This window comes from Chiloscyllium plagiosum, unplaced genomic scaffold, assembly GCF_037043375.1.
Source record: "Chiloscyllium plagiosum isolate Xiang-an unplaced genomic scaffold, Cpla_swu_hap1 HiC_scaffold_2, whole genome shotgun sequence".
NCBI classification, from domain to species: Eukaryota; Metazoa; Chordata; class Chondrichthyes; order Orectolobiformes; family Hemiscylliidae; genus Chiloscyllium; species Chiloscyllium plagiosum.
In genome coordinates this window covers 69,990,801-70,013,546 of record NW_028270140.1, presented here as the reverse complement: position 1 = coordinate 70,013,546, position 22,746 = coordinate 69,990,801, and the positions used below count along the sequence as shown (strand labels likewise).

Genomic DNA, 22,746 nt, shown 5'->3' with positions numbered 1-22,746 from the left:
ATTGTTTGCAATTTACATTAACAATTTGGACTTTGGAATCAAAAACACAACTGTTCAATTTACAAGTAATTCTAAATGGAGGAATATTCAATATTGAAGAAGTCCACAGCAAATTGCAGGAATACATTAACAAAATTTATGGATGGGGAATAATTGGCAAATAAATTCATTTTAATAACAAGAAGAAAATCACTTTTTATTTAAAGATACTGGACTAGGTTGGGCAGAGGAACAAAGGAATCTCAGAATAGAAAGCCAGCAATCATTACATATTATGTTACATGCATTCAAGGTCATAGTTAGAGCAATGCAAGTATTAAGCGTTACTTCTGGTGGAATAGAATTGAAAAATTATAGCTAAAACTATATCAAACTTGCAGGAAGTGCACCCATCTCCAGCTCCTCCAAGACCGTGTTAGGGAACTGGAGCTGGAGTTGGATGAACTTAGGATCATTCGGGAGGCAGAGGGGGTCATAGATCGGAGCTTTAGGGAAGTAGTAACTCCAAAGATGGCAGATAGATAGGTGACAGTGAGGGGGACTGGGAGGAAGCAGCCAGTGCAGGGACCCCCTGCGGCCATTCCCCTCAAGAACAAGTATACCGTTTTGGATACTTGTGGGGGGGACGACTTACCAGGGGTAAGTAACGGGGCTCAGGCCTCTGGCACGGAGCCTGTCCCCGTTACTCAGAAGGGAAGGGTGGAGAAGAACAGAGCAATAGTAATTGGGGACGCGATAGTTCGGGGCACAGATAGGCAGTTTTGTGGGAACGAGAGAGACTCACGTTTGGTATGTTGCCTCCCAGGTGCAAGGGTACATGATGTCTCTGATCGTGTTTTCCGGGTCCTTAAGGGGGAGGGGGAGCAGCCCGAAGTCGTGGTCCACATTGGCACCAATGACATAGGTAGGAGGAGGGCTGAGGATGTTAGGCAGGCTTTCAGGGAGCTAGGTTGGAAGCTCAGAGTTAGAACGAACAGAGTTGTTGTCTCTGGTTTGTTACCCGTGCCACATGATAGAGAGTTGAGGAATAGGGAGAGAGAACAGTTAAATGCGTGGCTACAGGGATGGTGCAGGAGGGAGGGATTCCGGTATTTGGATAACTGGGGTTCTTTCTGGGGAGGTGGGACCTCTATAAACAGGATGGTCTGCACCTGAACCTGAGGGGCACCAGTATCCTTGGTGGGAGGTTTGCTAGTGCTCTTGGGGGGTGGTTTAAACTAACTCTCCAGGGGCATGGGAACCCAGACTGTAGCTTTAGGGTGCAGGACCTGGAGTGTAGGGAGGTTAGGAACATGGCATCAATTTCAAAGGAGGGTGATGTAAACAGGAAAGTGGCTTGAAGTGTGTATACTTCAATGTAAGAAGTATATGAAATAAGGTAGGTGAACTTGCAGCGTGGGTTGGTACCTGGGACTTCAATGTTGTGGCTATTACGGAGACAAGGGTAGAACAGGGACAGGATTGGCTGTTGCAGGTCCCAGGGTTTAAATGTTTTAGTAGGGTCAGAGGTGGGGGTAAAAGAGGGGGAGGTGTGGCATTGCTTGTCAAAGATAGTATTACAGCTGTGCAAAGGACGATGGATGAAGACTCGCCATCTGAGGTAGTTTGGGCTGAGGTTAGGAATAGGAAAGGTGAGCTCACCCTGTTAGGAGTCGTTTACAGGCCTCCTAATAGTCCTAGGATCGTAGAAGAAAGGATTGCGAGTATGATTCAAGAGAAGTGTGAAAGTAATAGGGTGGTTGTTATGGGAGACTTTAACTTTCCTGATATTGATTGGGAAAGCTATAGCTCAAGTTCGTTAGATGGGTCAGTGTTTGTCCAATGTGTGCAGGAGGGTTTCCTGACACAATATGTAGATAGGCCAACAAGAGGTGAGGCCATACTGGATTTGGTTCTGGGTAACGAACCAGGCCAGGTGTTAGAATTAGAGGTAGGTGAGCACTTTGGGGACAGTGACCACAATTCGGTGACTTTTACTCTAGTGATGGAGAGGGATAAGTGTGCACTACAGGGCAAGAGTTATAGCTGGGGGCAGGGAAATTATGATGCGGTGAGGCATGACTTAGGATGTGTGGCTTGGAAAAATAAGCTTCAAGGCAAGGGCGTAATTGATATGTGGAGCTTGTTCAAGGAGCAACTATTGAGTGTCCTTGATAAGTATGTACCCGTCAGGCAGGGAGGAAAGGGTCGTGTGAGGGAGCCGTGGTTTAATAAGGAATTGGAATCCCTTGTTAAATGAAAGAGGGCGGCCTATGTAAAGATGAGGTGTGAAGGTTCAATTGGGGCGATTGAGAGTTATAAGGTAGCCAGGAAGGACCTGAAGAGAGAGCTAAGAGCAGCAAGGAGGGGACATGAAAGGTCCTTAGTTGGTAGGATTAAGGAAAATGCTAAGGCTTTCTATAGGTATAAAGGTGGTAAAAACAATGACTGCAGATGCTGGAAACCAGATTCTGGATCAGTGGTGCTGGAAGAGCACAGCAATTCAGGCAGCATCCGAGGACAGGCAAAATCGACGTTTCGGGCAAAAGCCCTTCATCAGGAATAAAGGCAGAGAGCCTGAAGCGTGGAGAGATAAGCTAGAGGAGGGTGGGGGAGGGGAGAGAGTGGCATAGAGTACAATAGGTCAGTGGGGAAGGAGATGAAGGTGATAGGTCAGGGAGGAGAGGGTGGAGTGGATAGGTGGAAAAGGAGCTGGGCAGGTCGGACAAGTCCGGACAGGTCAGGGGATCGAGTTTCTGGAGGTTAGAAGCTAGGATGAGGTGGGGGAAGGGGAAATGAGGAAACTGTTGAAATCCACATTGATGCCCTGGGGTTGAAGTGTTCCGAGGCAGAAGATGAGGCGTTCTTCCTCCAGGCGTCTGGTGGTGAGGGAGTGGCGGTGGAGGAGGCCCAGCACCTCCATATCCTCGGCAGAGTGGGAGGGGGAGTTGAAATGTTGAGCCACTGGGCGATTTGGTTGATTGGTGCGGGTGTCTCGGAGATGTTCCCTAAAGCGCTCTGCTAGGAGGCGCCCAGTCTCCCCAATGTAGAGGAGACTGCATCGGGAGCAACGGATACAATAGATGATATTAGTGGATGTGCAGGTAAAACTTTGACGGATGTGGAAAGCTCCTTTGGGGCCTTGGATAGAGGTGAGGGAGGAGGTGTGGGCGCAGGTTTTACAGTTCCTGCGGTGGCAGGGGAAAGTGCCAGGATGGGAGGGTGGGTCGTAGGGAGGCGTGGACCTGACCAGGTAGTCACGGAGGGAACGGTCTTTGCGGAAGGCGGAGAGGGGTGGGGAGGGAAATATATCCCTGGTGGTGGGGTCTGTTTGGAGGTGGCGGAAATGTCGGCGGATGATTTGGTTTATGCGAAGGTTGGTAGGGTGGAAGGTGAGCACCAGGGGCGTTCTGTCCTTGTTGCGGTTGGAGGGGTTGGGTCTGAGGGCGGAGGTGCGGGATGTCAGGAATAAAAGAATGACTAGGGTAGGAATAGGTCCAGTCAAGGATAGTAGTGGGAAGTTGCGTGTGGAGGCTGAAGAGATTGGGGAGACACTGAATGAATACTTTTCATCAGTATTCACTCAGGAACAGGACATTGTGGTCGATGTGAATACTGAGTCACAATTAAGTAGAATGGATGGCTTTGAGGTATGTAGAGAAGAGGTGTTGGAAATTCTGGAAAGGGTGAAAATAGATACGTCCCCTGGGCCTGATGGCATTTATCCTAGGATTCTCTGGGAAGCAAGGGAGGAGATTGCAGAGCCATTGGTCTTGATTTTTATGTCCTCGTTGTCTACAGGAGTAGTGCCAGAAGATTGGAGGCTAGCAAATGTGGTTCCCTTGTTCAAGAAGGGGAGTAGGGATAACCCTAGTAACTATAGGCCGGTGAGTCTCACTTCTGTTGTGGGCAAAGTCTTAGAGAGAATTGTAAGGGATAGGACTTATGAACATCTGGATAGGAATAATATGATCAAGGATAGTCAGCATGGTTTTGTGAAGGGCAGGTCATGCCTCACAAACCTTATTGAATTCTTTGAGAAGGTGACTAAGGAGGTGGATGAGGGGAAAGCGGTAGATGTGGTGTATATAGATTTTAGTAAGGCGTTTGATAAGGTTCCCCATGGTAGACTACTGCAAAAAATACGGAGATATGGCATTGAGGGTGAGTTGGAGGTTTGGATTAGGAGTTGGCTGGCTGGAAGAAGACAGAGGGTAGTAGTTGATGGCAAAGGTTCATCTTGGAGTGCCGTCACTAGCGATGTTCCGCAAGGATCTGTTTTGGGACCATTGCTGTTTGTCATTTTTATAAATGACCTGGAGGAGGGGCTAGAAGGTTGGGTGAGCAAGTTTGCAGATGATATGAAAGTCGGAGGAGTTATAGACAGTGAGGAAGGATGTGGCAGGTTACAGCGGGATATAGATAAGCTGCAGAGCTGGGCAGAAAGGTGGCAAATGGAGTTCAATGTAGCTTAGTGTGAGGTGATTCACTTTGGTAAGAGTAACAAAAAGATGGGGTACTGGGTTAATGATCAGATACTTGGTAGTGTGGATGAGCAGAGGGATCTTGGTGTCCATGTACACAGATCTTTGAAAGTTGCCACCCAGGTAAATAGTGCGGTGAAGAAGGCATATGGCGTACTGGCTTTTATTGGTAGAGGAATTGAGTTCCGGAGTCCTGAGGTCATGTTGCAGTTGTATAAGACTCTGGTGCGGCCACATCTGGAGTATTGTGTGCAGTTTTGGTCGCCATACTATAGGAAGGATGTGGAGGCACTGGAACGGGTGCAGAGGAGGTTTACCAGGATGTTGCCTGGTATGGTAGGAAGATCGTATGAGGAAAGGCTGAGGCACTTGGGGTTGTTTTCATTGGAGAAAAGAAGGTTTAGGGGTGACTTGATAGAGGTGTACAAGATGATTAGGGGTTAGGTAGGGTTGACAGTGAGAATCTTTTTCCACGTCTGGAGTCAGCTATTACAAGGGGGCATAGCTTTAAATTAAGGGGGGGTAGGTATAGGACAGATGTTAGGGGTAGGTTCTTTACTCAGCGAGTCGTGAGTTCATGGAATGCCCTGCCAGTAGCAGTGGTGGACTCTCCCTCATTATGGGCATTTAAGCGGGCATTGGATAGGCATATGGAGGATAGTGGGCTAGTGTAGGTCGGTGGGCTTGGATCGGTGCAACATCGAGGGCCGAAGGGCCTGTACTGCGCTGTATTCTTCTATGTTCTAAGTTCTATGTTCAAACCTTGATTAGACCATATTTGGAATATTACAATATTCTGGTCACTTGCTCAAAAATCTCATTGGTGTTTTTTTTAAAATCTCATCTAGTTCAAAGTATTTTACAAAGGCAGTACAGAAGGCACAGAAAATGTTCAAGGATGAAAACAAAAATCTATAATTAACTGTATCTGGAATGGATGACAGGGTGGATGTTTTTTGCACTTGGAAAAAAAACATGGAGGCATAACACAGTTAAAGTCTTTTTTGTAAATCCTGAATGGTTTTGATATAAGTAGATACAGAAACAATGTATTCTCTTGTGGAAAAAAGGGTATCTAGAAGCCATCAACTTAAGATAATCACCAAGAAATCCAATATAGTAATCAAAAGAAGCTTTATTAACCAAAGAGTGATGACAGTGTGGAATGTGCTGCCACAGTTGAAGCAAATAGTACAGATATATTTTCGGGGAAGCTTGAAGTCAGTGAGGGAGAAGTAAACATATGCTTACAAAGTTAAATTTAAATGAGAAAAAGTAGATCAACCAGAGTGTTCCAATAGTATGGTTTGGTTGGATCAATTGACCAGCTTCCGTGCCATATTTTGCATGTTCTCCTAAATAAGGATTGCAGTTAGGCCAGGTGCCACAGATCCATCAGAACATATCAAACTATACCCTTGTTAACGTTTATATTGTATCATATCTACTGCTCTCTGTCTCCTTATCTGTCAACTATAAGCAAATGTAGCACCAATGAGACACTATGTAAACTGGCCTGGAATACTGATTGCACAACCTACTAAGCCTCTAATAAACAGAGGAGCATTTGATCATTATGAGCTAAAAGTAAGCTCCCCTCCATTTTGGCATAGAAAAGAAAAAGGAACCTAAAGCCCACACTTAAATAATATTTTTTTTCATATTTTGCTGGAGGTAGTCAAGCAAAATGCAGGAAAGAATTGTAAATTTCTGGATCAGAGATTACTTTGATATAATACATTTAATTTTATTGCTAATGCTCATGAGAAGTAAATATTATTTACTTTGTATATTAAAATGGTAATGCCTAGATTACTTAAAATAGCACAGTAATTACATTTTAGCTTAAAATAATCTGGTCTAAAACTATTGCTTGTTTCTGACATATAAGAATTCACCTGTTTAATAACTTTAACTGCATGAAACAAGCCATCAACAGTGCAAGATTGAGTAAGAAGCTAATGCTCTGAGGTAACATGCTACTATCCAAAATATAAGTAATATTGTGCATATTTCACCAGCACACCCACCTGGCAAAAGGCAACTCTGGTGACACTTCTTGGTTCTTGTAGCGCATACATATGTTGAAGAAGCAAGTTCAAGATAATACGGATTATTAAAAAAACTACAAAAATAACCCACTCACTGTCTAGCATTTCCTCTACCTTTGTACTACCTTGATGTTTAGCATTTTATGATCAATTTGATTTGAAGCTATTTTCCTACTACTGGTTGTAAACTAGACATTACCATTCCATTTGAATAACATCTTTAGCACATCTACACTCAGTAAAAATGAAATACAAAACATCGATCATCGAAGTAAATACCTAAATATATGCCTAATAGTTAGAGCAGAGTGCACAATGGACATCTTTCTTAATCTCTTATGTGAGTGTTAAAGATATAAATTAATAAACAACAAATGTTGGAAATTTGAAAGGCCATCAGAAAATATTAGAACTTCACAACCAGTTGAAAGTAAAAGATTGCCTTGTGTGTGGCCATTCATTGAGTCGCCAATGAAACGTGAACTTGAAACATTTGCCAATCTTTTTCTTTCATAATACGTTATATTTTGATAAAATAACTTGGTTCCTTTGTGGCTATATTGCATAGTATATTCATCAGCCAACTCATAATTGCACACATGCATTTGTCCATTTGCAGTTATGTTCAGAATCTAACGAAAATCGTCTTGAAAATCAGATGAAGATCCATAGAGGTTCGGATATGAAGTTCTAGATTTTCATATATTCAGCATTTTTTTATGGCTAATCACTTGTTCAGTTTCTCAGCAAAGAGACCTGAGCTGTTTTAAGTCTTGGACCTCATTTAAATAAAGCCAATGATTTGCCTGTGTTAAAAAGGGTATCTCAGTATAGCTCACTTAAGTGATGCAATGCTGGGATGGCCTCTCCGGTGGAAAAAGGGTAGGTTGGAAGTTGCTTCGGTGAGGCAACAGGGGGTGGTGGGTGTGCAGAGATGTGGCTGGGACAGCAGCAGCACACACTATTTTTGTGGGGTCCAAAAGAATGCCAGACAAGTCAACCCCATCACCTACACCATCTATTAAATCAAGAGACAAATATTTAAAAATCAAAAGGTTTAATAAAAATGTATGACTTGCTGAAAAATCTCATCTAGTTCAAAGTATTTTACAAAAACTGTCATAATGCATCTGAAAACTCTTGACAAGATAATTTTTTTCAACAGTCCTACCAGTTATCAGTTGTGCCTCTTGTCTCAATATACAGAAAACCATATTTACCAAAGCAAGATATAGTTTGTGGGGTTGATGAATGAGATAGGTTTCTGAGGAATATTCTATTTTGATTAACAGTTCCACAGCCAAAAACTTGCTAAAATTGGACACAGTGATTGCAAGGAATATCAGCCATTACCTCCAAAGCTGCACATGCACCCAGGTATATACCCAGACTTCAGAGAACAGGATGCAAAGGAAACGATGCTTTGTTATCCTTTCTATCTGAAACAAACTTCTTTCTCTGGCTTAACTGAAACTTGAAGCCTGTAAATAGTGAAGCTGCTTGCAGTTTGTCTTGCCCGAAGCATGAATCACAGTACGGCATCTGTTAGGAAGCCACAAATCACTACTGAGATTAAAGCAACACCGAATCCACAATTGGCTCACATGTATTACCACAAATTGCAAGGAAATAAATCACAAACTGCACAAGTGCCTACCAGGGATTTCCATTCAGGTTAACATGCATGTACTATGGCAGCAAATAGTCCTCAATTTAAGAACATAGAGCGATTTTCAGTGACACTATGAATTACTATTGAGGATAACTATTAATACATGTACTAGTAACACTATAAATTAATAGAGATATCATCTATATAAAAAAAGCACAGTCAACAGCATCAACATCCGAGCAGGAAGCAACTTCAGAGACCAGAATGATGCAGCAGTGTCAGACTCAGAACAGGCAACAAGGAATTTCAACACAAGGTAAGGGTCAGGCAAGGCAGACAGGAAACAGTTTCAGGTACCAGTCAGGTAACGTACATCATCAGGCCCCAATTCCCACTTCCTCTGCAGGTGGCTCTCCACAGTTCAGATCCAACCATAAATTGTTTCTGCATTTGCAGGACTGGTGACCAAAATGAGGCTGATTTAATTGCAGCAGGTTGACACCCAACAGTCAGAAAGAGACTATGAACTCATCTTTCAGGAGTCCTTAGCACATTTCACTTCTTATGAACGGAGGACATGAAGGTTGCACAAAATGGGCAGTGTTTCACTGGTTGTCCTGATAGGGTAGATGTCCCGCTGGATTCCCAAGAGAAAAGACAGGGCAATGACAGTAGGGAGTTTTGTAACAACTTTGTGGCGCACTCAAGAAATTTCCTAATTGTCCACATGACCAGTTCACCTCTTTGCATTAAAGCAATAGAGGGCTTGATAAATGGTGTATTTCAAGTTTAATCTTCTTTGTTTCTCACTGCATGCCTCCTTATTTATTAATTCATGTTACACTCCAGCATTTTGGTCTGACTGACCACAATCAACTTCCAGGAGACACATTGCTGGATCTGAATCCAAGCCATTAGGCAACAGAAAACCACAGTCTATAAAGGAATCTATCTAATTTTGTTTTCCATTTAAGTTAACAAAGCAAAATCAGATGGGCTCCTTTGCAGACATTATGCTACAACCTGTCCTATTTATCGACTTGCAATGTATGCAGGTTATCCAATATATGTCAACCTTTGAAAATCTCCCTAAAGTAGCATTCAAGGGTTTTGTTTTACTGTCAAGCATTGAAAATTGTGTTCTCATTCTAATCTTTCAGGTAACCAAGAGGATGTGTCATGTGGCTTTTCAGCAAACAATGCAGCCATTACTTAGCACCTAGCAATATCTTGTTATTCTCTATGGGTCAGGATCTATTTGTGATTTGTGGGTGCAAACATTTCACATTGTTCCACTCATCTATGGTGCTAACACATGCAGTTTAAAGTTCATAACCAGTTCAAAGGGGGATTGGATCACCTTAATCCCTACAGGCAAATATTGAAACCCAGCAGACATCCACATATTCCCTTCATCCAATAAGGCAGCACATAAAAGCAGCACAGCTTATCCAATACAAGACACGCCATATACTTTCACTCGAAGGAGAAACAGCAGGAAAACACAATGAACATAATATAAGGATTACACATTGACAGAAGTTGCATATTTTTAGTTCAAGGCCAGTTTAAGTGATTGAGGAGTCAGGTGGTTGTTCACATACACCCTAATGTGCAACTGGGCCCACTGGAGTTTTTTTTAAATAGAAAATTATGCGCATTTAAAGAGGGCTATTGTGCATTGGTAGGAGTAGATTACTAATAAAGGGTTAGGTGAGAAATAAGTACCTTGTATTTATATACATCCTCAACATAGCTCACTTCAGTATCTATGGATCACTTCTGAAGTTTAATAATAACCAATATGCCTTTCACCAACAGCACGATGCTTCTGAGACATAAAAGCCAAAATCTTCTGGGCTAATATGGGCCTTTTAAAAGGGTGGGCAGGGGAACTTAATTGGGTGTGTCACAAAGACTCAGTTTTACAACAGCAGGTTCACGTTTTGGTATGAGCTTTTCAGGCAACTCAGCTTTTAGAAGGATCACATCTGCGTACATTAGCATTCCACAAATACTCATTAGCATCCCAGCCAGATGGAATTGCATTCACAGAAGCCATCTTGTAAGCCAAAACTGGAAATACATATGTTCACAAACCCAATGATATGAGGCATATACCTACCGCAATTTTCTTCTTCACCTAAGCTCCAATAAGTACAAACTTCTTCCATTACTTTGCTCCTATAAACCATGCTGGTCCTTACACAAATGCTCACAACATAAGTGGTGAAGCCTGTGTGCGCCAACCAGCTAATGAAAATCTCAGTCATATGCAGTCTTGCTTCAGGTTTCTAAACACTCGTATAAGCCATAAAGCCCCTCCAACAAGTCTCACCCATTAATGATCTGGATTTCTTGATCACTTATAGTATAAGAGGTGAAGCCTAACCAGATCAACTAGCTTATGAGTTTCAATTAGATGTGGTGTTGCCTGTTGTAGTTTGATGGCTATGGTGTAATGGTGGAAGGTTGGCCAGGCCCACTAGCCTGAGTAAAAAAAGTAGCCAAGCTGATTTCCATCAGTAAACTTGACCAGGGCAGGAAAGCAGCACTCAACTTAAAATTGGATCTTAAATGAAACTGAAAAAGATTCGGAGAAAGGTGGACTTGGTGGAAAGGAACAGTAGTGAATGGAACTGTAAGGGTATATTTGTTTGGGGTACTGGAAGCACTAGGGAATGGATGATAGCAAAATAGAATAAAGGAGAGAATGGCAGCAATAGAAACACATTGACAAGGAAGAGTATACAAAAAGGTAGGGAATATAAGGGGGTAGAAGGAGAACAGCACATTGAATGATGGATAGTGTAAGAATAAGACTGGAATGAGATTTGGGAAGGAAGTGGGATTGAGTGATGAGCAGGAATATGAAGGGAGACAGTGAATGGGCTGACAATCATTAGGTGGGGTGTGTGGGGCAACTGAAGATGGATAGTTGGATACCACAGCATATTAAGGCCATCTACTCTTAAGGCGGGGTGGAGGGAAGAGTGCACTCTAAAGGGAGAGGGAGAGGGAGAGGTTAGAGAGTGAATAACTCGAAGGAAAGGTTTACCATCACCATCTTTCCAGAAATCACTTTTCTAAACAAGGATTAGCGAATGCACAAAGCAAAGTATGGTGGATGGATCTGTTTACATGTATTCCTGCATAGTGCAAACACATCTAACTGAGGGAATTGAAACATAAACTGAAAAATATTATTATATCAGCAGACAACTAAGAGCTTTTCAGCAAAGGAAAACACTCATTGCAATATAGAGTGAATAAGCTCTGACAATTCCAAACATCAACATCTTGACCATGTCTCATCATTCACGAGCTTTTGACAAGAAGGGTACTGTGGTATTTTCCCAGATGAACACTGCTTCCACCTTGCAGTGTATGTCATAATGATAAGTGATAATGGTTAAGTATTATTTGAGTCTTCGGCCAATCCATCGATTAGTGTTAGAGGATATAACTCTGTACAGAATCTGAAGAAGAGGCACTATTCCTAGATAACAAAAAGGTATATTGCATAAAAGCAATAAGGCCAATTACTTTTGGACAGACTTATACAGAATCACAATGTCTAAAAGAGGGCCTTTATTGTGATAACCTTGGGGAACTAATTGCCTTCACCCTCAAATTGTGGAGGGTATGTGGGTACTAGCACAGATACTTGTATACTTTGCCTGCATTGACAGATACAGATAGAGGTGTCAATCCCCAAAGTTGTGATTATGTGTATTACTAGTAAGCAGAATGTGGTATTAGTAAGTTAGGAATTTAATGGTTCTGAATGATAGTGTTGTTGAAGAGTAGATTCAAATGAAGAAATGTCAATGATCTAACAGCTGTTAAGTATTGCAGTTCCTTCGCTGTTTAAAGAGCCATTAGCACTATGGTGCAAGTTGTGCTACATTGGTAGCTGCAAAACCCTTATATAAACTGATTGCACATGAGACAACTGATGGAAATTCCTGTCACACAAATCTTATGTGTGACAGTGTTTTTACAATACCAACTAAAATTTGTGGTGGTGTGATGCATTGAAGACTATAGCACATACCCTAGCTAAGTGCAGCAGATCATTTTCCCTCTTGTGGCACTGTAGCAGGATCTCTTGAGCCACTAATAAGCACTGACCTCCGCAGCCATGTCTGTCCAGGCTCTCTTCATCAGTCAAGATGGCATCCTTTTGCCATCCCCAGGGAAAAGCACTTCCTTTATTTCCTGAACAGCCTTCAAGAGAGCCTCTAGTAAGGCATTGGTAGAGCATGGCATAGTTTTTTATCTGGTCACTAACATTTCCATGGGTGGGTGGAGCTGATTAGTAGAGGGTGGGTGATGTTCCTGGGCTGCAGAGAGTGAAACCATCTGCTGTCCAGATGCCTTTTAAAAATGGTGTCCACAAGTTGGAACTCAGGAAATGCCAGGTGTGGGTGGAACCTCCTCCTGCCTGTTTGTAAAGTTTGATGTTTAGACAATGAATAGACAATGAGCTGAGAATAACTTCATTGTACAGGTTAGGTGGATTGACCAGGCTAAATTTCCCTGTAGCATCCAGGGATATGCAGGCTAAGTGGATTAGCCATGATAAATGCAAGGTCACGGGGATAGGATGGAATCACTTCAGAGAGTTGGTGCAGACTCAGTGAGCTGAATGGCCTCTATCTGTAGGGATTCTGTGATTCTATGAAATCCCAACTCCATCCCCAAACATTTAGTCTCACTGGCATACTGAGTCTCAAGAAAGCAAGATTCCATCCATGGTCTTACTATTACATATGAAAAATGTCAGATCTAACATCTCTACAATATTGAAATCTGAGGGGGTGTGGGGAGTGTTATGCCAGCTAATTCATAAGTCATTTAAGAGTCTCATCCTGCCCCTGCCTCTATTTAGCACATAGAAAGTAGCCAGCAATCTTTCTTAGAAGAGCTAATGATAACTAACAAGTTTTGGGACCTCCTCTGGGGGCATTTTCTTTGCCGGTCTGAGGCATTCCCTCCTCCAAGATTATATACTATCTTTATGCCTCCCTAACACCATCTTAAACTTTGCTCCCCCACCCCCGCGAGTGCTAGTCTCCAGTCCCCATGCTAGGAGACAGCCAGGCCTCACTAAGATATCAAACATGGTCCTGCTGGGACACAGAGTTCCCAGTCACTCGGACTGTTTGCGAGATTGCTAAGCTGGCCCTATAAAATCCATCCCAAGGGGTCATTTTCAGTACAGGTGCTTTGGCATTTGCTGTCAGAGCTATTACAGACTTGAAGTAAAAAATGCATACTTCCCTTGGTTTTCCAAGTTTATCTGGCAGACCTTAAAATGACCAAAGGGACTGCTGAGGACCATCTAAGTTTTTTCTGATTACCCGGCAATATGATTGGTCGTGCCAGCTGTCACTCTATTTAACTCCCCTTTCCCATTTCCTGTATGGATCTATCAGTGGGATGGCTCTCCATCTTAGACCTCCAGCATGACAGGACCCCTGTTTGAAAAGCTGCATTAGAATGCCCATTGACCAAGAATCAATTTCTAACAAGACTCAAGTATCTGGTTTTGGGCATGTTTGGCAGATACTTTAACTACTTTATGCCAGAAACAGTAGCAACACATATTATCCAGTCAAAATATGATTACTAGATCAGTGTAGATGTCTTAAGATCTTCTTGTTATGAATATTCAAAGCATCAGCAACTATGGATGTCACTAAACAGCACTTAATTGTCTTATTTATTAATTAGAATCATGTCAAAGGGGCAGTAGAAAATCAATAACTAACTAAAATACACAGGATGAAAACATATAGGATATGAAAATGCAAGTGACCAACACAGAGTGGCAGTTATTCGTAAATGATTCATCATCAAATAGTAATATAACTGAATTTGTGATACAACTCAACCTGAATTTTTCAGCATTTTTCTCAACTGACTGTTAATACCATAATATAGTATAAGCCTGATCCATGTGGAATTGCCAAGAAAATGATAGTGTCCCTACCTCTGGGCCAGCAGGTTTGGGTTCAAGCCCCAGCAGTCCTAGAGTTATGTCATAACATATCTGACCAGACTGATTAAAAAATAAATTTTAAAACTGTCAATAATTTTAAATGTGTATTTACAAAGGAAAAACAAATGTCAAAACTTACATTTCATTTGCTTCACAACTGACTTGTTGGGTTCCAGCCAATGCTATGAAAGAAAACGATGATCAACAATTAGACAATATTATATATCTTTTTTTAAATTTTGTTTCTCTCTCTCTTCTCACACATACAAATCACTTTGTGTTGTGCAATATAGCTGCCAATTAATTTCAAATGTTCAGTTGAGTAGATTAGGAATGTGAATCTACAAAACAAAGAAGTATTTGGTCAGCATTGACTGTGTATATACCAATCATACACCAAATTTCAAATGGAACTAAACAATAGAATTTCTTGTTATGTTTGTGGAGGAATCAGAAAGAACATTATTAAGTAATCACTGCCTCCTAATTACAGTACTATTTTTTAAAAAAGGTTTTAGTGCTATAATCATACATTAACAGGACTCAGTTGAATACCCAGAGCAAATGTGAAATATGCACGAAATCAGAGAGGATGGCTGGAGTCAGGAAACAGAGCACTAGTGAAGATGGAATGCTTAAACAATATTAGCAATTGTATTTGAATCTATGGTCTGGTCACATGACTCCACCTACGTAGAAAAAAGGCTAATTTCTTTTCCCAATAATGTAACTTTGGTATTTCTGATAAAAATATCCAAAAACTTGGAAGCAGAAAAGTAAATGTTTTATTTTTCAAAATTGGTTAGTTCTGCATTATATAAAGTGAACATAATGAGTTTGAGATATTTGATTATTCTGTACATAAATGAGGGAGATGACAAAGAGTCCATTCCATCCATTTTAATGCAAGGATCTCATTTAAGGCACACGGGAAGCTATTAAGGTTGAGAAAACATTGACAGACATCTTGCCAATCCATGGAGGGCAGGAAAGCTGGTGTTTGACCATGAAGATAATCCAGGCCAGTGTCACTGAAAAGGGGACAATGTTCAAAGAGGAATAGAGGAATTGGAGCATGCAAACAGGATTTGAACACATCTGATTTTGAACATCATCTTCTTAAACAAAATTTCTGTCTTGTTCATTAAACATGTCAATGCCTGGAGCCAGTATTTAAACCATGTCTTACCCTGAAACAATATGGGTAACTTTAAGACTTGAGTGGAAATGTCACCCTGTGATAGATGAACAGTTCAAGATTAACAGCTGAATTAGGGGTGCCTAGTTAATTTTAGCAGCTGATCTTGGATTCAACACATGGTTGAGTCCCTGAACAGTCAGGGAGAGTTAGAGATCAAACATACAAACAAATTTCATTAAAGTGGAATCATAAATATTAGAGGATTTTAACAACGCAAATATTAACTAAGATAGTTTTAGTATGAATAGTAAGGAGGGAGAAAATTCTTAAATTGCATCTAAGAGACCATTTTTAGCCTTGTAAAAAGGTCAAAAAAGAAGGGTGCAATTCTGGCTCCAATATGAGCCTGGGCAGGTAGAATGCATTTCTGTCAGGGAACAGTTTGGAAATGGTGACTGGAAGTCAGTTTGATTTCTAACAGTTATTGAAAAGTATGGGACTAGGTCAAGAATAAAAGTTCTAAACTGGGGAAAAGCTAATTTCAGTAATTTTAATAAGATATAATAGTCCAAATGGACTAGGAAGTTATAGATGAAACTGTATCAGAGCAGTGGGAGGCATTCAAGAGGAAATAACTAAAGTCCAGGGTAAATGTATTTCCATAAGGACAAAGGCTGGATGAAGACCTGAGAACCCGAGGAACTTAAAGAATGCAACCACTCGGACAAAGAAAGAGAAGCTTACGACAGCTACCAGGTTTTCAATACAGCAGAGTGCTTACAGTAACATAAAAAGTGCAGGGGATAACTTAAAAAGAAAATTTGGAAAGCCATGATAGTTCATAAGAAAGCACTGATGGGTAAAATAAAAGGAAACACAGAAAGTAACTAGGGAAAGAGTAGGGCCCATAAAGGAGGTAATCTGTGTGTGGACACAGAAGATGCCAGTACAGTCCACAAAGAATACTTTATGTTAGTCTTCACATTGGAAAAGGACAAACATCAGGGTACAGAATTGTGGATCATAGTACTTCAAAGTACAGTTTTCTGCTGACAATGTTGTTTAAGGGATTCAAATATGGCCCTTCTGCCATACATATGGTCACACCATTCTTATGAGCTTTCTCAACAAAGATGCTTTGTCAGAGAAGTTCAGAATTCATAAAGACAAGTTGAAGAATCCACAGCATCTCTTTAGGTTTTCTTTGGTTTGGGGGAACAGCATGCATCTTATATCTGTACCTTTGCCTGGCTTGGGGAAGATTTCACAACCTGAATATACAGACCCATAAAGAATTGATCTGACTTACAATCAGTTGGCAGGTCTTGCTGTTGAACAAGAGTCCTTCTTGTGAAAAACCACCATCACGGTGTAAAGGTTCCAATTGTGCTCTTAAGTAAAAAGAGTTCCAAAGGAGAGTCAGACTGGACTCAAAACATTAACTCTGTTTCTCTCTCTACAGATGTTGAACAGATCTGCTGACTTTCTCCATTGCTTTCTGGTTTTATTTTAGATTTCCAGCATTTGCAGTATTTCGTTTTTAACCAATCTTACTCTTCTTTGGTTTTTTTCCATTACCACAATACCATCAGCAATGCATTTGTATACAGGAATGTTTCATGCAACTCTATCTATATGCTTTTGAAAGAGGTATAACTGACAGATAAACTGAAAGGTCATGACTTCCTGAGATTCCCTGGCTAAGTGCATCAATCAATATCCATGTTTGGCTGCCAGGTTTTACAAAAATTTACCTCCAATGATCCCGGTATTCAATTCTTCAAACTTGATTTTCTTTGGACATCTTTTTATAGTAAGGTTTCTATGTCTCAGATTTAGATGTATTCTGAATATGCCATCCTTCTTTAGAATGCACATTATTGAACTGTACTAATTTGTCTGGTCTCCTATACAGGAATTATCCCATTGCATTCCACATCATCTAGACTGCACTTAGATTTTTCTTTTTTGTGAACACTGCACTTTCTGGGATATCAATTGAAAGAATGGTATCTTCTTTGAAGTGTAAGATAGCTTCACATTTGAAACTGCCGATCGCAGTAAACGTCTGCAGGAACAATTATTATAATGTCTCAGCTGACTCAATGCAAGTATGCATGGTCTTTTCTGTTGCCATGAGTATTTTGGTGATCTTGTGGACAGCCACAATTTTGAGATCCTTACACACTGGTTGTCCTGCCACTGTTAGTTTGCTCAAGCCTACCAAGTAAATTATGTGTGGTTTTGATGCTGACTTGCTATAGCTGTATTGCATTGTTAACTTATCAATGCAAGGAATACGTAATCCATTGTATCCAATTAATTTCATGGTTGTTGCATGTCCCATTGATTTCCAATGATCCTGGAACATGCTTTCAAAATGAGGACCGTTAGTATGTACTTGCACTGCCTGGTCTGTCAATTTTAGTTTTGAGAATGTGCTTGCCAATTTTCATTGGGGATATGACATTGGTTCAAACAAAATCTTATAATTGTCTGACTTCTCCTATGCAATGTGTTACTTTCACAATGTTGAAAGTCTGGCCATCTTATGGTTGAAGCTGCTCCAATTGTCTTGGGTGTGTCTGACTGAATTATGTGCATTGGTTTGTGTTTACATAAGTCTATGGTGCACTCTTCACATTTTTGCCATACTATTGTGTCTGTGTTCCGCTTTCTGTGTTTATTTTCTTCTGTTCTGTATACAGCAGGAATTTCTGGAGTACTTCTGAATCTTGCCTGTTTTTTTTTTTCTCCCACAGTTTTCAAGCTGCATTGCTGTGTTCTTTGTTCTGCTTTATTTAAAGAGACAATGGCCACTGCATACCATAATTGCTATCCACATGCAAAAAAAAGATACATGGATTCCATTTGCTTTAAGATCTCTAGTGCGCTTGTTTACAGTTGAAACAACAAACACTCACAATAATTTCTAGAGACATCGTTTGTCTAGGGTTCTACAATGCAGAGTGGCCATGGCCTCAAGTCATGCGATGATATCCAGCTATTTGGCTTATCTACAAATTAAGCATTTTAAAGGAATAACACTTTTAAAGTGTTAACACAGTAATCAATGCTCTTGCTGGCAAGAGATTTTGGATTGGGGAATGATGAGGAAGAAAAGCTTATGAAATTATTTCAACAGGGATCAAATAGGTGAGGTCACCTATATATTTTAGTCATGATGCGGATGAGCCAGTGTTGGACTGGAGTGGACAAAGTTAAAAAAATCACACAAAACCAGGCTATAGTCCAACAGGTTCATTTGGAAGCACTAGCTTTCGAAGTACTGTTCCTCCATCTGTAGCTGTGGATCAAGATCATTAGACACAGGTTTTGTAGCAAAAGATTACAGTGTCATGCAACTGAAATGATATATTGAACAAACCTAGATTGCTGTGAAGTCTTTCATCTTTTAGAATAAGTCGCAGGTTTCAGTTCATTAATATGTAAATTCCAGAACTTCTTTTAAGTCACATTCTCAAGATAACTTAAGGTTTTATAAAAAAAGGTGACATCTCAGCTCAGACGATATATTAAAGGTGTGAGGTTAGAGTCTGTCTGTATCTCAATCTTGAGCCAGACTGGTTCTATTTCCAAAGTAGGGATTTATAAAATATTACATGGATTGACTGCCTGCATTGACTGCCTGCAGGTTGTATTCTTTTTGAGCAAAATAGAATGCATCTGCACATATAATTCTGCAAATGCAAATTCACCCCGTGTGTGTGTGTGTGCATGAGAGAGAAAGAGAGTGTGAGCATGTACAAATGAGTGTGTGCATGAGTGTGAGTGCGCGTGAGAGAGTGTACGTTTGTATGTGTGCATGCTCGGCAAAGTGTGTGTGTTAATGTGATGGAGTATATATTTTAGTATCAGTATTGTCAATGTTGGTTCCTCAACATGGCTAGTAATACAGGAACAGTATTCATCAGGAGGCAGCAACTGACAGCACAACCTAAAGGCATCATAAGCTGTAGTCAGATAAAGCTGAAGCATGTCTAACAACTACGTTTTCTTTATATATAATAGGTAGTTTTAATGTAAGTGTTTCCCTAAGTTTAACCCTGTTCTGTTGTGCATGCTCTTTACATTTCTGAGCTATGTAAATCTGCTGTTGCATTGATCCTGCAATACTTTTAACTCTCTGCTTAAAGGTGTTGATGCAAATACACAGCAGTCTATAACAAAATGTCTCCAGTTTTACTGAGACATCAGAAAAGGTAACAATGGAAAGACCTAAGCTCATTTGAGCATCAACAATTTGCTGAGTAAAAATATTAACTCTGAGACTTAATGATAATCCACTGACTTAATTTGAAGTTCACATATGGGAGCATCAAACAAGGCTGGAATTAAGCTTAATGATGATCTAATGAACAACTGATGTTCTCTGCCTATCTTTGCAAGTGAAGATAACACGATATGAGAATGTTGGCAGAATCCATGGCACAACACCTCAGTACAAGTTATGTATTCAGAAGGAGGGGAAAATAACTTGCATAATAAGAACTACAATGAAATGAGGAAAGAATTAGCTATAATAAACTTGGTGGATAAGTTAGCATAAATGACAGTAGTAATCAGAAGTAGACAGGCAGGAGGCTGGAAGAACACAGCAAGCCAGGCAGCATCAGGAGGTAGAGAAGACAACGTTTCAGGTGTAACCCTTCTTCAGAACTGGGGCATCTGCAGATTTTTTTGTCCCTAAGTAAGTAATCAGTGGCAGACATTTAAGGAGGTAATTCATGACTCTTAGCATGAAGATATCCCAGTAAACAAGAAAGATTCAAAGAGAAGCACAAACCAACCATGGCTAACCAAGGACGTTAATGGAAAGTATTAAGTTCAAAGAAAAAGCATACAAGGAAGCCAAAGTCAGTGACAGCTCCAAAGACTGGAATAAATTCAGAATTCAGCAAAGGAGGACTATGATTGTAGAATCTCAACAGTGCATATAGAGACCATTTGGCTCATTGAGTCTGTAGCAAAGCTCCAAAGAGCACCTCAAACAGACCCACCACAGCTCCACCCTATCCCCATAACCCCATATTTACCATGGCTAATCCAACTAGCCTGCATACCCCTGGACACCACAGGGCAATTCTTAGCATGGCCAATCCACCTTTGGACTGTACGTGGAAACCAAAGCACCCAGCAGACACTAATGCACACAAAGGGAGAATGTGCAAACTCCACAGAGACAGTCACCCAAGACTAGAATTGAATCCATATCCCTGGCACTATGAGGCACTTATGCTAACAACTGTGCCACCAAGCACAGACAATAAAGAGATAATAAAGGAAGAGAAAATAAACTATGAGGCCAAACTAACAAGTATTATAAAAATTGACAGTAAGGGCTTCTTCAAATATATGAAAAAAAGAGAGGTCAAAGTGAACCTAAGTTCTTCGAAAATGAACCTGGAAAGCTGGTTATGGGGAAACAAGCAAATGGTAGAGGAGTTAAACAGATATTTTGCATCAGTCTTCACAGTGAAAGGTACTTCAAACATCCCATTAATACTAAAGAATATGAGAGATAAATTAAATACTATCACCATCACTGCAGAAATAGTGCAAGTCAAACTAATAGAGCTAAAGGCAGCTAAGTCCCCTGGCCATGATGGCTTGTATCCTAGGATAGTAAAAGAGGTAGCTACAGAGATAGTGGATGCATTCATTGTAGCTTTCAAAAAATCCTTGAATTCTGGAGAAGTATCAGAGGATTAGAAAACTGCTAATGTAACACTCCAGTTCAAAAAGTAAAACAGACAAAAAACAGGTAACTACAGGTCAATTATCCTAACATCTACTGTTGGAAACAGCAGAGGAATTAATTATCAAAGAAGTAATAGCAACCCATTTAGAAAATCATAACCTAATCATGCAGAAGGCATGACTTCACGAAAGGGAAATTGTATCTGACTAATTTATTAGAGCCCTTCAAGGATGTCTTGACCAGAGTGGATAGAGGGATACCCGTGGATGTGCTGTATTTGGATTTCCAGAAGGCTTCAACGAGGTATCTCAAAAAAGATTAAGTCATAAGATAAAATCCCACAGTGTTGGACGTAATATGTTGTCATGGTCAGAGAATTGACTAATGGGCAGGAAACAGCGAGAGGGTATAAGGTTGGTGACCTGTGATCAATGGGGTTCGACAGAGATCAAGGCAAATGTACTGAAACCAAACTCGCAGACGTCATAAAGGTAGTTGGAAAGGCAGATTGCAAGAGCGCTACAAACAGTTTAGAGAGAGATGAGATAATGTGGGGAAGTGTGAAATTGTTCATTTTGGAAGGGAGAACAAAAGAACAGAATATTACTTAAAGAGAGAAAAACTGCAGAAAGCTTCAACACAAAGAGATTTGGGAGTACTTGTGCATGAAACACAGAGAGCTAGCAGGCAGGTACAACAGGTAATCAGGAAAGGTAATGGAATGTTGGCCCTTATTTCAAGGGGCGTGAAGTAGAATGGGAGGAAAGTTTCACTGCAACTGTACAAGGTGCTGGTGAGACCACATCTGGAGTGCTGTAAGCAGTTTTGGTCCCTTTATTTAAAGAAATATATCATTTTATTGGAGACAGATAAGAGAATGTTCACAAGTATGCTCCCCAGTAAGGAGGTCTTATGAGCGAAGGCTAAACAGGTTGGGATTCTACTTACTGCAGTTTCAAAGAATAAGAAGTGATCTCACATAAACATCAGATACTTAAGGGGTTCGACAGAGTAAATACTGAGAGAATAATTTCCCGCCCTCAGGGGAGAGTCCGCGACAAGAGGGTGTAATCTCAGAATAAAGGGGTGCCAGTTTAAGACTGAGATGAGGATATTTTTCTCTCAGAGAGTTGTGAGTCTTTGCAACTCTTTCCCAGAGAGCTGTGGGGCAGAGTCCTTGCATATTTAAGGCTGAAATAGATAGATTCTTGATCAGTAGGAGAAGCAAGGGTTATGGGGAAAATGTAGGAAAGTGGATATTACGAATGTCAGATCAGCCATGATCCTACTGAATGGTGGAACAGCCTTACTCTTGCTCCTATTTCGTATTGCCTTATAAGAAAGTAAAAGAGTTTTTCATCTCCATTTGATTAAAGATCATTAATACATACCCTTTGTTTTTCTGGATCAACATATCTAATGCCAAAGTAATCCTTTTCCAACAAGCTGAAATGGTTGCAAACATGATCAATGAGGAATTGACCTTTGGTGTCTCTCTGCAAAACAAAAAGAACAGTGTTCCTCTCAAATAAGCATTAATGGGTGTTATCATCATTTCACACATTATTAATTTATTATATTTGCATTTCGTGGTCAACCTTTCTGACAACATGCAGGCCATTAAATTACTTCCAATCAATAAAAGATTCCCAGAACAGTTTGCTATTACCAGCATATTGCTAAAATAATAGGGCTGCAATTTTGTTATATTCACTCTATGATTGAATAAATAGCTTCAGATTATTCCTAC

General features: G+C 40.5%; 1 protein-coding gene across 3 annotated transcripts in view; it reads right to left on the bottom strand.

Moving 5' to 3' along the window:
• Nucleotides 1-22,746, bottom strand: part of frmd3 (FERM domain containing 3) — a 218,879-nt gene that overhangs the window by 122,880 nt on the left and 73,253 nt on the right. For 2 of the 3 annotated variants that reach the window (XM_043712851.2, XM_043712861.2), the window contains exons 2-3: nucleotides 22,388-22,492; nucleotides 14,273-14,315 (exon numbers count right to left, since the gene is read on the bottom strand). In XM_043712851.2, the coding sequence (XP_043568786.1) occupies nucleotides 14,273-14,315; nucleotides 22,388-22,492 (148 nt within the window). Of the gene's footprint in view, nucleotides 1-14,272; nucleotides 14,316-22,387; nucleotides 22,493-22,746 lie in introns of those variants that run through there. The other variant, XM_087993336.1, reaches the window with a different exon arrangement.